Source organism: Cavia porcellus, unplaced genomic scaffold, assembly GCF_034190915.1.
Source record: "Cavia porcellus strain 051 isolate PalLab524CR breed Dunkin Hartley unplaced genomic scaffold, mCavPor4.1 scaffold_14, whole genome shotgun sequence".
Taxonomy (NCBI): Eukaryota; Metazoa; Chordata; class Mammalia; order Rodentia; family Caviidae; genus Cavia; species Cavia porcellus.
Window position 1 is genome coordinate 47,783,502 of NW_026947497.1, and position 14,731 is coordinate 47,798,232.

At 37.8% G+C, this 14,731-nt stretch overlaps 1 protein-coding gene across 3 annotated transcripts in view; it reads right to left on the reverse strand.

Moving 5' to 3' along the window:
* Window positions 1-14,731, reverse strand: part of Rxfp1 (relaxin family peptide receptor 1) — a 98,091-nt gene that overhangs the window by 22,663 nt on the left and 60,697 nt on the right. For all 3 annotated transcript variants that reach the window (XM_013160409.2, XM_023560245.2, NM_001316773.1), the window contains 5 exon segments: window positions 10,702-10,773; window positions 7,924-7,995; window positions 4,871-4,942; window positions 4,711-4,782; window positions 4,118-4,192 (listed from right to left, as the gene is read on the reverse strand). In XM_013160409.2, coding sequence (XP_013015863.2) covers window positions 4,118-4,192; window positions 4,711-4,782; window positions 4,871-4,942; window positions 7,924-7,995; window positions 10,702-10,773 — 363 coding nt within the window.

The window sequence follows — 14,731 nt, forward strand, 5'->3', positions numbered from 1 at the left end:
AAATTAGTATTAAGCAGTCCAGGGCTGGTATGGTAGTTTTGCAAAGTTGTTAGAAACTCGAGATCTTTTATAGTCCCTATTCTCAAGTCCTATTTGGTGGCCTTTGTTAAAGCTTTAGCCGTCATACTCTTTTTTTTTTTTTTTCTGGATAAGGAAGAAGAAGAGATTAGCTACTTTATATTTAAGGAAAGTTTCCAGAAATTCCACTCAAATATAGATTTGTGGAAATTAGGGAAGTCTGAGAATATAGTCATTTAGCCAGGCATCCAACTCTTCTAAATCAAAATTTTCTGGTATTAAAAGGAGGAACTGTGGTTGGATTTCTCCAGTGTGACTTAATTTATTAATTATGTTTATTTCTCCATATCTTTGTGTGGGTATATTTGACCTTCGTGGATGGAGAGGTGGTTGGTGGATTACTATCTCCATGCTTATTATGTGTGCCTGCTTTTCCTTTTATGTCTTTTTGTTTTTGCTATATAAGTCCACTTGGTGCAAGTATGACCATAACATAATATCTCTCATTGGAAATTGCAGTGATAGCAGGGAAGCATTGCTGTGGTTTGGATATGACATGCCACTCCAGAGCCCACAGGCTAAGGACAACAGACTTGAGGAGATGAGGCTTAGTGGAGGTCCTCAGGTCACTGGGGCTGTGACTGGAGCATATGGTAGGACCCAGATCCCTTCTTTGCCCTCTGCATTGCTCCCTGGCTGGTGACGTCAATGATTTGGTGGTTTTGTTCCTCACGTCCTCCTGTAATGCTGAGCTGCCTCAGCATTGCAGTGGGGCCAACTGACCTTGGCTGAATCCTCTGACAAGGTGAGCCAAGGCACCCTTTCTCTCTATAAGACAGTTCTATCAGGTGTTTTGTTACCATGACAGAAAGCTGACTAACGTGAGTGTCTTCATTTGTGTTCAAAGCAAGTTGGCCAGGATTTCACCTATGTAGATAGATATGATGCTTGTGTTTTTTATTTGCATTCTCAAGGTATATTTTAAGACTTTGCTATATGAAGTCATTTAAAGTATACAACATTGCTCATGTGGTAGAATGGATAAATCCAGGTAGCATCTCCATTACTCCACTTACTTATGTTTCGGGGTGGGAACATATAAAATCTATTCTCTTAGCAATTTTCAAGTATGCAGGATGTGGTTATCAACTAGAAGCACCACAGTGTCCAGCAAATATGCTGAATTTATTCTTTCTGCCTAACCCCAGCTCTTGAATCCTTTTATGAGCATTTCTCTATCTCAAAGCCAATCCCTTACCCCAGCTCCTGACAACTCTCAATCCACTCCTTGTATTCATGAGTGTGAGTGTTTTGGATTCTGGAAGTAACTCAGGTCATTTAGAACATGTGTTTCTGTATCCAGTTTATTTCACACAGTCCAGCATCCTCTGGGTTCATCCATGTTGTTGCAAATGGCAAGATTTCCTTGTGTATGGCTGAGGAGAATCACACTGTAAATGTATGCCATGTTTCCTTTACCAGCTCGTTAGGTGAGGGACACTTAGGTTCCATTTCTTGGCTGTTGTGAGTAGTGTGGCAGTGAATATGAGAATGAAGATATCTTCCTGACATCCAGCTTTTATTGCCCTTGGATATGTGTTCCGAAACAGAATTCCTGGAACATAGGGAACTTTGCTTTTAGTTTTTTGACAAAAATTCATGCTATTTGCCACAAGGCTCACTAATTTACCTTGCCACCAACTTACATATACCAGTAGCACATATACTAGTAGAATGGTTGCTTAGCACGGATAAGCCTGTGGGTTAGTTTCTCAGCACCAGAAAAGGTATCATGTATGTGTACCAATTCCTCATGATGGATGTAATCATTATACACTTTAAACATGTATCAGTAGAAGTAAAAGTTAAAAACAAATAAATTTTTTATTTATCTATCTAAATATCTGCCTACTGCCTATCATTTATGTATTGATACATGGTTTTTGTTGGTTTTAAATGTTATCTCTTGATTCCTCGCTATGAGGTTTTACAGTTCTATGACTTTTAATTCATCTTTGGCTACTGTCCTATGTTCACCTGCATATTTATTACTCAAATTTTTGCTTTTTGAATGTTCCAACTTTTGTTGTGTTTCAAATTTTTATTGCTTTTAAAGAACCATATTGAAGATTTTAATCTATTTTCTATCATGTATCTTGTAATCTCAATTATTATAATTTGTACTTGTTATTTATGTGTATTTTCCTTGAAATCATAGTTAAAAACCTTTTTTGGTTGACAAATCTGTGAGATTTTCTAGCTTGGTGTTTACTAAATAAAAGTTAAAGTGTTAGGCAGTGATACTGCAATTGCTTTAAAGATAAGAATATGTATAAAGCAAAATGCTACTACTAGCATTAAAAGTGGAATATTATCAAGAATATGTGAAGTCACTTAATTTTGATAGTAAAAACTTACAGATAGTGACATCTTTTTTTTTTTTGTACTGGGGATCGAACTCACAGCCTCATGTTTGCCAGGTATGTGCTTATGCTGCTGAGCTAAATCCCCAGCCCAATGACATTATATTTTTAAAATCCATCTAGTAATAAATATTAATCATTTTATGTGATATATATTATATATTTTGCTATTTTTGACCAGTAAAAGGAAGTCTTATTTGATGTACATGCTCCTAATTCCAACACCCTGAGAGGCAGAAGCACAAATTTGAACCTCACCTGAGAAATTCAGCAACTAAATGAGCCTGTGTCTCAAAATAGGAAATGAATAAAGGGCTGAGATAAAGCTCAGTGGGAAGGTTTTGGGTGCAATACCCAGTAATAGGGGAAAAAAAGGTAAAAGTTTTATTAAGTATTTCATAATACCCCTAGCTATTGCTCTTGGACTCAATATATACATTTTAATTGCTAATGTATGCTATTTATGTAAATATTGGTTAGTTGTGCTCAGTGAGTAACCTGGCATTACTTAACAAGCAGTAGCTCTTAATATAATCCTTTGAACCAAAATTCAGTTACAATGAAAGATACTGAGTTAATTTGCCATTTTACTTATGGTTTTAGCTTTTATTAATGTTTGATACAGTACAAAGCTGTCAGACCATGATGTTTCTGGATTAGTAGTGGTTATTGAGATGTTTGTGTTTTCCCTGCTGAATCCCACATTAACCTATGTTGTCATTAGCTTTGCTTTCCGTGGCGCTTCTGACTTCTGCTTTATCATCAATAGTGCTGCTTCCTGCCTACATCAGTGTTGCCGACTCTTTCTCCTCTTCTTCATTGGGCAGTTCTAGTCTGCTGTGAATGTAGAAAGCAAATCACAAACCCCTGAAGATTTCTGATAAAACAAGAGGCAGAGTGAGTTTTCATGTGACAGTGATATGTGGCTTAATGATTGAACTTTTAATGGTCATTTTGATTATTTCTCCTTTAGTTTTTGCCTATATTCTAAAGGTAAATTTTACTAGTTAGATGGATTCTGAATTGTAGAATGGTAATTTGTATGACAAGAAAAGCTTTTAAAAAAACTTCCAGGGACTGTATAGATGCTCTTCAGAGAAAGTACTAATTATCTCATTTTCATTGTTCAGAATCTAGGAATGGAACTGAAATGTCTTAGTCCTTCTCTACCAATTTAATTGGCAAGGGCAAAGGAGAAATGTCTTCTAGATCTGGTGGCACCTCTTTTCTTTTTTCCTTCTTCCTCACTCCAAAGTGTTTTTGAGATATTTTATTTTGGTGAGAGTTTGGAGAATTTAGTTTCATATGGAAATAAAATACATTAACTTGAAGAAATCTGCTATGAAGCCAAGCACTGGGCACACATCTATAATCCCTATGCTATAACCCTATAATCTATAATCCTGGGAGGTTCAGGCAGGGGGACTGCAAGCTAGAGTCCAGCCTGGGTCACTTGGCAAATTAGTGAGCCCTTTCCTCAAAATAAAACAAACAAACCAAAATGTCTGGGGCTGTGGCTCAGTGTGAAGGCCCTGTGTTCGACCCCCAGTGCTAAAACACAATGTGACATAAAACTAACAACCTGTTACATAAAAAGCCCTGCTATCCGAAATGAATTAGGCAAAACCAGAACATTTATCTGACTTCTTAAAAGGTGTTTATATACAGTAACTTACAGCCACTGGAGTCTTGGCATGTGCTGACAGAAAGGTTTATCGGGCAGATGGGTGAGGACATTGTTCATCAGTACCCTGAGAAAGAGAAGAAATCCCAGGGTCACATTGTTCTGGTTCTTTTCTCATCCTATGTAAAACACACTACTGTCAGTCTTCTTATGAAACCAAGCCAAGCTGCTAAGTGAGAGTCTTCGCTTTGCAAGGCTCTCTCTGTGTGTGCTATGGTATGCAGGTGACTGGTAGTACAATGTCTACAGCGTGGTTGCCACGAGGAAGAAATACTGAGCCCGTCAGCAGTTGGCTGTGGAAAGTAGGTGACTTTACAGGATTATTTTCTTTACCAATGACAATAACAATAATTTCCTTTATCAATTACATATAACAGTAATGTGTCCTTTAGGGCTTTTTCAATTAAATGCCCAGTGAGACTACAGTTTCGATGGGCTGACTTTCTAGAAGGCAGAAAATGTTAGAAAATGTTAGGATTGTAAATAGCCTTAGGAAAAATGATGGAGAGATGGTTTTTAGTTTACAAATCCTTTCAGGAGTTTTCATAGTTCCAGATTTAATGTGCAGTTTAATTTAGTACTTACAAGAGAATAAGAGAATTTAGGCCATAAAACGTTAGTGGGGAAATTCGACTGAGGTGATTATCTTCAATTATCCTGCCAGCAAGAAGAAAAAAATAGATTCACTCATATATTTTTAGAATGTAAAAACTAATACTGTAAAATGCCACAGAATTCCACATACAGCCATTCGAGTCTGCGGAGATCTTCAAAAACACCTGGCTTCAGGAAGTTTATTCTGTTATGACTGAGATACCTGGAAAAGCAGAAATAGTACCATAAGTTTTTTTTTTTTTTTTACCTTTTTGAAGTTTACAATAGAGAAATTAAAAATAACCATTCATTTTAAGTTTTCTTATATGCCACTCCCATCATGCCACTTTCTCTGCCTTGGAGGCTTTAGGAGTTCCCTTGTGAAAGCCTGTCTTAAAACCTGTATCACCTCTAGCTTTTACTTGCCCTATAATTAATGATGCAATTAGTCAATCTGTGTTTTCTTTGATTTACTGATTTGTTTATAGAATTGTTTTTCAGTTGCTACTCCATGGCTGTGTTGGTTTGGATAAATGAGCCCTAACTGGTTTGGGGCAAAGGTTCTGTTTCCAGGGTGGCTGAGATGTGCTGTAGACCTTCCAAAAGGAGGTCCCCAAGGGAGGGAGGGCCCTCAGTCACTGGCAGTGCTGCCCTTGAGGGAGACTGTGAGACCTCAGTTTCTTCCTGTTTCTATTTTTTGCTTCCTGACCTCGAGATGAGTGGCTTTGCTCTAACACATGCTTCCTGCCAGCCTGCATTTGCCAACAGGGCCAAAGGATCATGACCTGAAAATTCTAAAACCGTGATGGAAGAGCCACCTTTTCTCTGTGTGAATTAATTTTCTCAGATGTGTTGTTGTAGTGATAGAAAGCTGACTAACATGATGGCCTTGTGCAGACCATATCATCTTTGTGGAATCCTAAATGTAGAGGGAAGACAGAATGGGATGTGAAATGCACAGGACGCAGAGGAAGTGCTTCATGAACACTGCTCTGACAGTGAAGAGCTCTAAGCACCTGCTTTTCCAGGTGCAGGGACCACCAAGCCTCTCCCCAGAGTTGGAAAACACGAGAAGAGAGAATTTAGTTTCTTCTTAGATAAAACACTGGATTCACACAAAGACACAACAAAGAATGCACAGGCAGGGAAATAATTTATGATACTAGAAACTGAAAATTTGAAGGAGTGAGTTTTTGGAAGAGGTTTTATATTAGACAGTGGAGTAAGAATAACAAAGGGTCAGAAATGGCAAGGCAGGAAGTGACTTATCTATGTAATTTTTGATTACATTTCCTTCTAGTTACTTCTTTCAGGAGACTGTTTAGTAGAACTCAATGAAATGGAACTCTGAGAAAGTCCAGTTTTGAAAATTTGCCCTTAAGCACAAGGCAATACCACTTCATATCCATTAGGATAATTACTTAAAAACAAATAAAAGCCTAAATCAGAAAATAATAAGTGAGAATGTGGAGAATCTTGGTCTTGTTCATGGAAAAGCAGAATAGTTCAGCTGTGATGGGGAAACAGTGGTACATCCTCATAAAATCATGTGTAGAACTGCTGTGTGATATGGCAATCACCTTTCTGGGCCTTTATCCGGAGGAACTGAAAGCAAGAACTCAAACAAATGTGTGTTCTCCTATGACCATGGCAGCATTACTCACTATAGCCAGATACAGATGGGGAAACAGATGTGGTATACACACCCAGGGGAATATTAGTCAGCCTTACTAAAGGGAAGGTTCCCACATGTACCACATCAGGTCAAACAGTGATGACATTGTGCTTTGTGAAATTAGCCAGACTCAAGTGGGAAAATATTGTGTGATTCTATTTACATGGATCACTTAGAGTTATCCATTGGTAGGAACTGAAAGGAGGATGGTGGACTCCAGGGTCCAGAGGGAAGGGGAATGGTCAATTATTGTTTAGCAGGAATGGGGCTTCTACTGAGGAAATTGAGAAAGTTCTGGAGGAAGATGATGGTGAGGGTCACATAACAATGTCCACTGTTAGGAGCCATTGAAGCTGGAAATGGAACACACATGCAGGGCTGTAGCATGGCTGGAACATGGATGACCCAAGAGCAAAGAGACACCTCAAAGGGCAAGATAAGGCCACAGCTGAGGACACCTGGCCCCAACTCCAGTTAACTAAACAAAAACTGTAGCTGTAGGCATTTCACTCCTGTAGTGAAATGTAACATGGAGATCTTCTCCTAAGATACCCTCCTAAATTAACTTAGGATAGTTTTCCTAAATTAAGCATAATCTGTTACTTGTAAAAGTCCTTGAACTACTCCCAAGGTCTGTTCAGTTTCTGGTACTTTCCACTCTAACCCCTTCCTTGTTTGGAAACTAAATAAATATGGGCCACCCAGAGATATCCCTTGTCTTAGCCCCCAGTGCCTCAAACTCTGCAGAGCATCTTGATCCTCCTGGAGCCCTAAAATCATACCACTTGTCTCATTTATTTAAGCCTTCATTGTATACTTCTTTGGGAGACTGGAGATCTTGGCCAGATCCCCAACAGTCCGTCTCCTTAATTCTACTAAACTCTGCATTTACAGTTGTTATAGTGGAATTTTATCATATGTGTATGTTATCACAGTAAAAAGCCTTTTCTTTCATAGGATATTATGTAATTCTAGAACCCTGATATACAATGGAGAAGGAATAATGAATATTGGTGGCACAGAATAGGGGAAGAGCATGTGCTTAGCATATGTGAGAGCCTGGGTTCATGCCCAGCACTGAAACCCAGAAATGAATAAAGAAAAGCCCTGAGCAACTGGGAGAGTCTTCATTTTTTCTTCTTCTCTATAAATATCACCAGGCTCCCTTACTTTGACTAAGTTCATTTGACCATCATTGCCCTGGCCATAGCTGAGTTCTTACTCCTGAGAGCTTCCTGCAGATTTTCCCATTTTCCCTCTAGAGTAACCCTGAGAGAGCTATCCTGCAGTAGAGAGTGCTAATGCTCAGAAAAGAAAACAAAATGCTCAGGGTCTTTCACCTAGTGAGTGATCCAGTCTGGACTCACACGGAAGCCCGCCTGTTCCCAGTCCCATGTCTTAGCCTGATATACCCTTGTCTTTGCCCCGCTCTTCTCCCCTCCTTGCACTGTAGAGAGCTGGACTGGACCAGAAGGACCAGGCTGACAGTGCTTCCTGGTATGGGCACATGCATCAACACTGGTACTCACAGTTTATTAAGGTTGTACAGTCCTCTGAAAGCGTAGGTGGATACAGCTCGAATCTGGTTGTTTTGCAGGTACCTGTGAAAATGATTATTCAAAAGGAAAACTTTGCTGGATGAAAGAGCACTGTGTATGGATGGGGCAATGTTAGTTCCACAAAGTGAACATTCCTAATGCTTTGGAACAGACTCTCTGAAATGGTTAAGTAGGTATATTTTATATTAAGTGTACTTCACCAAAGTTGCAAGATTAAACATAATGAAACAATTTAGTGAAGCCATTCACTTTGCCAATCAATTCATGGATGCATAGGCTAGCTTTTACTTGGAAATTCTAGTTATCTTGTGCACCAATAATAGTAAAAAACATACTGTTTGAGTTTTATTAGAGTAAAACTTTAATCCCCAGTAAAGTGCTCACTAATCAGACAAGCCTAAAAATCACACTTTTAATTTTCCAGTTATAATTATTCAACTTTGAAGTGCTTGATATAGTGCCGGTAAAATCATAATTACATGAAATTTTTAATGTAATCAATCATATTCCATGTTCATCATGAATTTTCCAAGTAAACAAATCTAAATTGTAGTAATATGGCACCTCAAGCCTTCTTCCACCAAGTGCCTAAGGCTACTTTAGAAGGAATGATCTTTATGGAAAGAGAGAAATATAAATTTAAAAAAAATCAAGACTGGAAAAGTATAAATTAGAATTGAATGTCAAGCTAAAAATGCAAGCTTACAGAGGTAACTGTAAGAAATTTTGACCAGAGTTAACTGGAAGTCACAGGAGAAAGGTATCAGAATATAAGTAATTTAACCACATATAAAGCTTGACATTGTGATGTGTCCCTGACCTAAGTGAAAGTGTAAAATCTGCCTTCTTGTCTTGAATTTATACATAACTCCTAAGTCTTAGGAACAGTGAGGAAAAGTCAGTATGAATGAGCTTTAAGTTAATTCAAAATTTTGACTAAAAGAGAATCCCAATTACTCAGCATGCAAGAAGTTGTAAATGTTATAAAATGTTATAAAAATTGTTGTAAAATGTTATAAAATGTTATAAAATGTTGTAAAATGTTATAAAAATTATCATGAACCTGAAAATTTCCCATGACATGCGTGGACCCAGTCATATAGTGAGTAATGCATCTTTCTCACTAATACATATAAAACAATATATTTACTTGCTAAGTTTTATAAGGATTAACTAAGCAATGGACTGCATTGCCTAGAGATTAGAATCCTTTTTCTTATTAGGCTTATTTTGATCATTTTATGTCTTGGAACAAATTGGCTATTCAAGAATTTATTCAATGTTTGGTATGAAAAAATTGCTAGGCCACTGTGTTATATGAACTTGAGTTTTGATATTTAGATTTGTAGTCTAACTCCTTTTAAGCATATGGACATAAGGTGGTGCTACAGATTAGAAAAATTCTTTTCACTCTAAAAATCCAAAAACAAAAAAAGGAAGTACCCTCCTGGAGTTTCTGCAGCATGCATGATTTTTAGAAGATCTCTATTGATTGACACATGTTCAGACTGAGTTCTGAAGAACAATTTTTGTGAGACTTAATTTTTACATCCAAAATATATTTTTTTGCAGATTATCTGGATTTATTTAGGACATTTCACGCTCTGTTTCCATGTGCTAGCTTAAAAATATGCACATGTAGGTTAATATACCAGCTTCTCTAGTATTAAACTATAAAACCAATACATGTAAAGACTGAAACAAGGAAATCTGAGATACTTCCTAATAATGTGACTTAGCCCTAGGGCGTCCAAATCTAGTAATTCAAGTAGGACAAGATGATATAGTCACAAGCTGACCTAACTCGCAGATAAATATCATCTTGCCTCTGTGGTTTTCAAGAGTCACATGACCCTAAGCATGTCAGATACCTCCTGAGGCCAAGATAAAACTTATCCTCGCCGGCAAGTGGGAAAATGGAATCAAGTCTCATCAAAACCAGGCTCAGAGGTTACAAACCACGACAACCTGCTGCTGTAGGGAGAGGTTAAATCTTAAACACATGGAGGGAAAGACTTCACTAATCTTGACGGTGAATATGGTAAAATATCAATGAATCTTTCCCTAAGAGGGACACTGAGGGTACCCATGCCACAATGCTGGGGAGTGAAAAGCTCCCGCATCCATATGTCTGCTTTGGGAAGTGTGATGAACAGTTCTCTGCAAATTTTTTTGGCACCAGGGACTGGTTTCCTGGAAGACATTTTTTCCATGGGTTGGTGGACAGGACGGTTTTTAGATGATTCCCAGGAGCAAGTAAACTAGATCCGTGGCATTTGTAGTTGACAGTGGGGTTCAAGTTCCAGCGAAAATCTAACCTGATTGAATCTGTTGACAGGAAGTGGAGCACAGCCGTAATTCCAGCCACTGGGAGACACTGCAAATACTGAGGCGACTTGACTGCTCATCTACCACTCACCCACTCACCCGCTGCTGTGTAGAGCAATCCTAATGGCCACTGTGGCCTGGGGTTTGGGAGCCACGCGGCAGAGGATCCACAGCACATGTGCTGTAGTTTCTTTGGGGATTTGCACCTGAGAGCTTTCTAGAATGCCTTCTAGAACTACTCAGGTAAAAAAATGTTCCCCGGAAGTCAGATGCTAGCTGTTTTATGTCACAGCTAAATAATCACTTGAAAAGGAATTTGGTTTCAAGCAGTGATACCATAGGTCTCTAAAAAAGAGGGAAGAAACAGATACATCCCAGAATACTCATTAATTAAATGCCAGGAATTAAAGTTTTTCTTACAGCTTCTTAAGATCATGGTACTTCTTGAAGACGTTGGGAGGGAGTTTTCTTATGAAGTTCCACTGAAGTGACCTGAAAGGGAGGGCAAGTTTGGTTCTGAAAGGCTTTTTCCACTTTCTTCAAATTACAACATGGGTAATTACAAACTGTAGTTACTTTAGCACTAGCTTTCAGCAAACGATTTACTTCACAATACCACCTGTATTCACAGCACTATTAGAATTAGATCTGCCAATTTTGTATTATTGAATCTATTCACATTCTTAAGCTTAGTTTACACCATTGTAATTCTGACAAAAGAATTTAAAAATAAAATATAGAGGAACTTGATTTTAAATTATTTTTTCTCTTTTTATTTAATAAGCTTTAGAAGGCATGTGAGTCCTGAGTAACAAGAAAAGACCACTTTTTTTTGTTTAAAATGCACTCAAAGCCTTAGTTTTTAAATATTCCATTGCCTGCATTGTACCACCTTGTAGTTAATTATGAAAGAAACCATCAATCAATGCCAATAGTTGAACAGTTTTTGTTAACTGCATGATCTCATTTTGGTTTCTAGTAAGTTGTGTGGAAAGATTTTCCTGTGTACCATGATTTAATAAACACTTTGACATAGATCAGGTCCTCTTAATTGTGCTTGGAAAGGCCCCAGACTTTTAATATTTTCCTAAGAAAAGCATTATAACTTAGCAAATAAAAATCCAAGAGCAATGTAGCTTGTGTACCTTGCACGAACTACCCATAACTTTTCCAGGTAAATTTCTTTAACTGTGAAAAGATTTAAATGAGTTCTCTAATAATGTGGTGTTGTTAATATAACCTGTGGTGAAGTAGATACTGACAAATGTCCAACGTGTAATGCTGTCTGGAGGTTAACCCAGTTAGGACAGCGTCATACAATAATAGACCAGCGATGTATACATTTGGGATTAGCATTGCTTAAACTTGATATGAAACCCTTTTTAAAGAAACAATTTTTAAAGAAACAGTGGTTTGTGTCTAGATGATACCCTGAAGCCTCAAGTGGTCATAGTGGAGCTTTTCAGGAGTGGCTGGATCTAGAGTGTGATCTGGGATTGATTCACAGTGCCATGCTAGGATTAAAGGTGTCCTGTCCTGGATGAGAGTGCTGCCAGCCTAAGGATGTGTGGCCTGGATAGGGAATAAGGGACAGAAAGGGGAGAGCCTGCTGCTATTATTGCTTGTTAGTTGTTGCTTGCTTCTTGCTGTGTTTGCCGTCTTCTGCCTGCAGTGAACCTCTGTCATGGCACCTGCCTTGGAGCTCGCTGAATATGAACTGAAACTTCTATAAATTGTGAGCCAAAATAAACTTTTCTTCCTTTAGCTTTGGATGTCTGCTATTTTGTTTCAGCAATGAGAAAAGAGACTAAGACAGATAATTTCTCAGAGTCTCCAGAAAACATCTGTGGATGTAATTTGACAAATACTCTTCTAGAGCCTAAAAGAGTATCCTGTCTCAACAGGGTGTGGAGAATGGTTCTTAGGAAGAAAAAAAAAAAAAAAAAAAAAACTCCACATTTTAATAGATAAGCAAGATATACATAAGGCATGCACTGTATACTTAAGTATCAAAATTTGACAAGAGAACAAATACAGCAAAACATATCTAAAAAGGCCCCTAGGCTGGAAGCACAATAAAAATGGTTAAAAACACTGTTCTAAACTTTGCATATCATTTACTTGATGGCTTTTTAAATCACATACACAGAAAGGTTCAATTGTCTCTTGAAGTCACTCTCTGCTGACAATCCCTTTCTACTAATAATTCTTACTCAGCTTACATCCCAGATTACACTTTTGTCCTGTTTAAAGGTTTGCTTGTATAAGAATAAACCATGAAACATTTAGGTGTGGTTTAAGACTCTAGATGAAATCTTGTGGGTTATTGAAAATGTGTTTATTCGTTTCCTCAAAAACATATGCAATCTGCAGTTTGTGCTTTGGAAGAAAAAACAATATCCATGCTTGTGAGAGCCTCACACTCTATCTGAAGGACAGTGATGTGAATCTACAGATAAGGACTTTTCTTCAGAATGGAAACCCAGGAATTAAAATTCATTCTCACTGATATGATTAATCTTAGCTTATGCTATGGCATTAATTGGAAGGGGAGGGAGGGAAGGGAAGGAAGGAGATTAAAGAAAGAAGCAGGCTGTGGAGGCTGCAGGACACTTGTAAGCTGCATGAATTGCAAACGTGTAAAGATAAAATTTAAAACAAAACTAAACATTAAAAATAAATTCAACAAACTGGGTTTCTTCCTATTTATTATATTTATTTACAGATTAGTACCCTGTTAGAAAGTTTGGAAGGTACACAGAAAAACCACGGAGATTACCGTGTTTTCCCTTGTGATGCATGGGTAGAATCCCAATGACTTTGCAAGGAGTCATATTTATTATGCTAATAAAAGACTCAAAAGAAGTTCCAAGGAGGAGCACAAGCTTTGGCTGCTAACTGCGTCTCATGGTGGGGAGGGAGTAATGGGAAGGGAGATTTGCTTGGGGACTCACACATAATGCTCCCTAGAAAGCTGGAACTTTATCAATACAGAACACGTAAGGTTTATTGGCTACTTCTTTTTATGCTATCCACATATTTTTACAAATAGTATTTACATTTTCGTAATATCCCGTTGAAATGGAGAGAGCTGTTTATTATTTTTATTGATTAGGATAAACCAAAATACTTCTAAAATATAACAGATTCTTGCATTTTTAAAATTTGATATTCCTAGTTTGACTGTTCCCACCATCCGGTATGTACAGTGTGATAGGGAAACCGCCTCGTTGTATAACCCCTATCAGAGATCGCCCTGATTTTAGTAAAGCAAATCCTTACTATTGGATCTCATAGTTTTAGTATTAAATTCTTGGATATTCAAGTTAGACAAAGCTCATGTTTAGTGAGTTAGAATAATGCGTAAATATTCCTGTCTCTCTGCTTGGCTGTTTCATTCTTTAGCATTTATGTGAAGTTTCACTAAATTCAATAACCAAACCTTGGATCATTAGCTTCTTTGATACTTTACTTATATATGATTTAGTCCATTCTGACATTTCATTATGATAGTTCCAACTCAAAATTGACAAAGCTCCATGATAAAATGTGATATTTAGCTTTTTAAATGTGTTTGATTCAAAGCCTAGAGTCCTTTTTCCCTATGGAATTGAACAAGCAGACTGGGATAAGGTATGAAGCAGCTCTGCAGACAAAAGCACAAAAGGACAACCAGAAGCAAGTAGTTCAATCCAAAGCATAGAAGAACATTTTTTTTTTTTTTTTGCAGTATTAATGAATAAAGCCAGGACCTTGCCCATGGCAAGGGCTCTGTCACCAAGCTTACCAGACAGCCTGCAAATGATATCTTTTAACAAAGAATAAGTAGAATGTTGTAGACAAAAGCATTTTAGCCTTATGCCTACACCTCCAAATACCTGCTGGAAGTTTCCACTGAGTTCCTTGGCAATCTCAAGATGAAAAAAGAAGCTAACATCAGAATCCTAATGTCCCCCTGTACTGTCACAAAGGTCCTCATTATTGGATCCATTTGTTACACAACAAGGAAGCCTTGGAGTCACCTTGGACCCTTCCTTCTTCTTGCTTTCTTGTAGATAATCATTTGCAAGAATCTGGTCTCAGACACTTTGTTTGTTTGAAGAGCTGGGGATTGAACTTCAGGCCTCACATGAGGTAGGCAAGCATGCTACCACTCAGATGTAACCCCAACCTTTTAAAATTTTTATTTTGAGACACTGTTTCACTCAGTTTCCTATGCTGGGCTCAAACTTGCCATCCTCCTGCTTCAGCTTCCCAAGCAGCTGGGTTTCCAAGCATGTATCAGCTTACCTAGGACTGAACAGTGGAGGGCCAAAGGCCTGCATACTCCTATGTCCATGTCCATGTTTGAGTCTCTGTGGTCTGTGTCATTTATGTCATATATGTGTGTACTGGGATAAACACACATTTTTAAAAACTTGAATGGGAATTAATTCAACTAAATAATTCA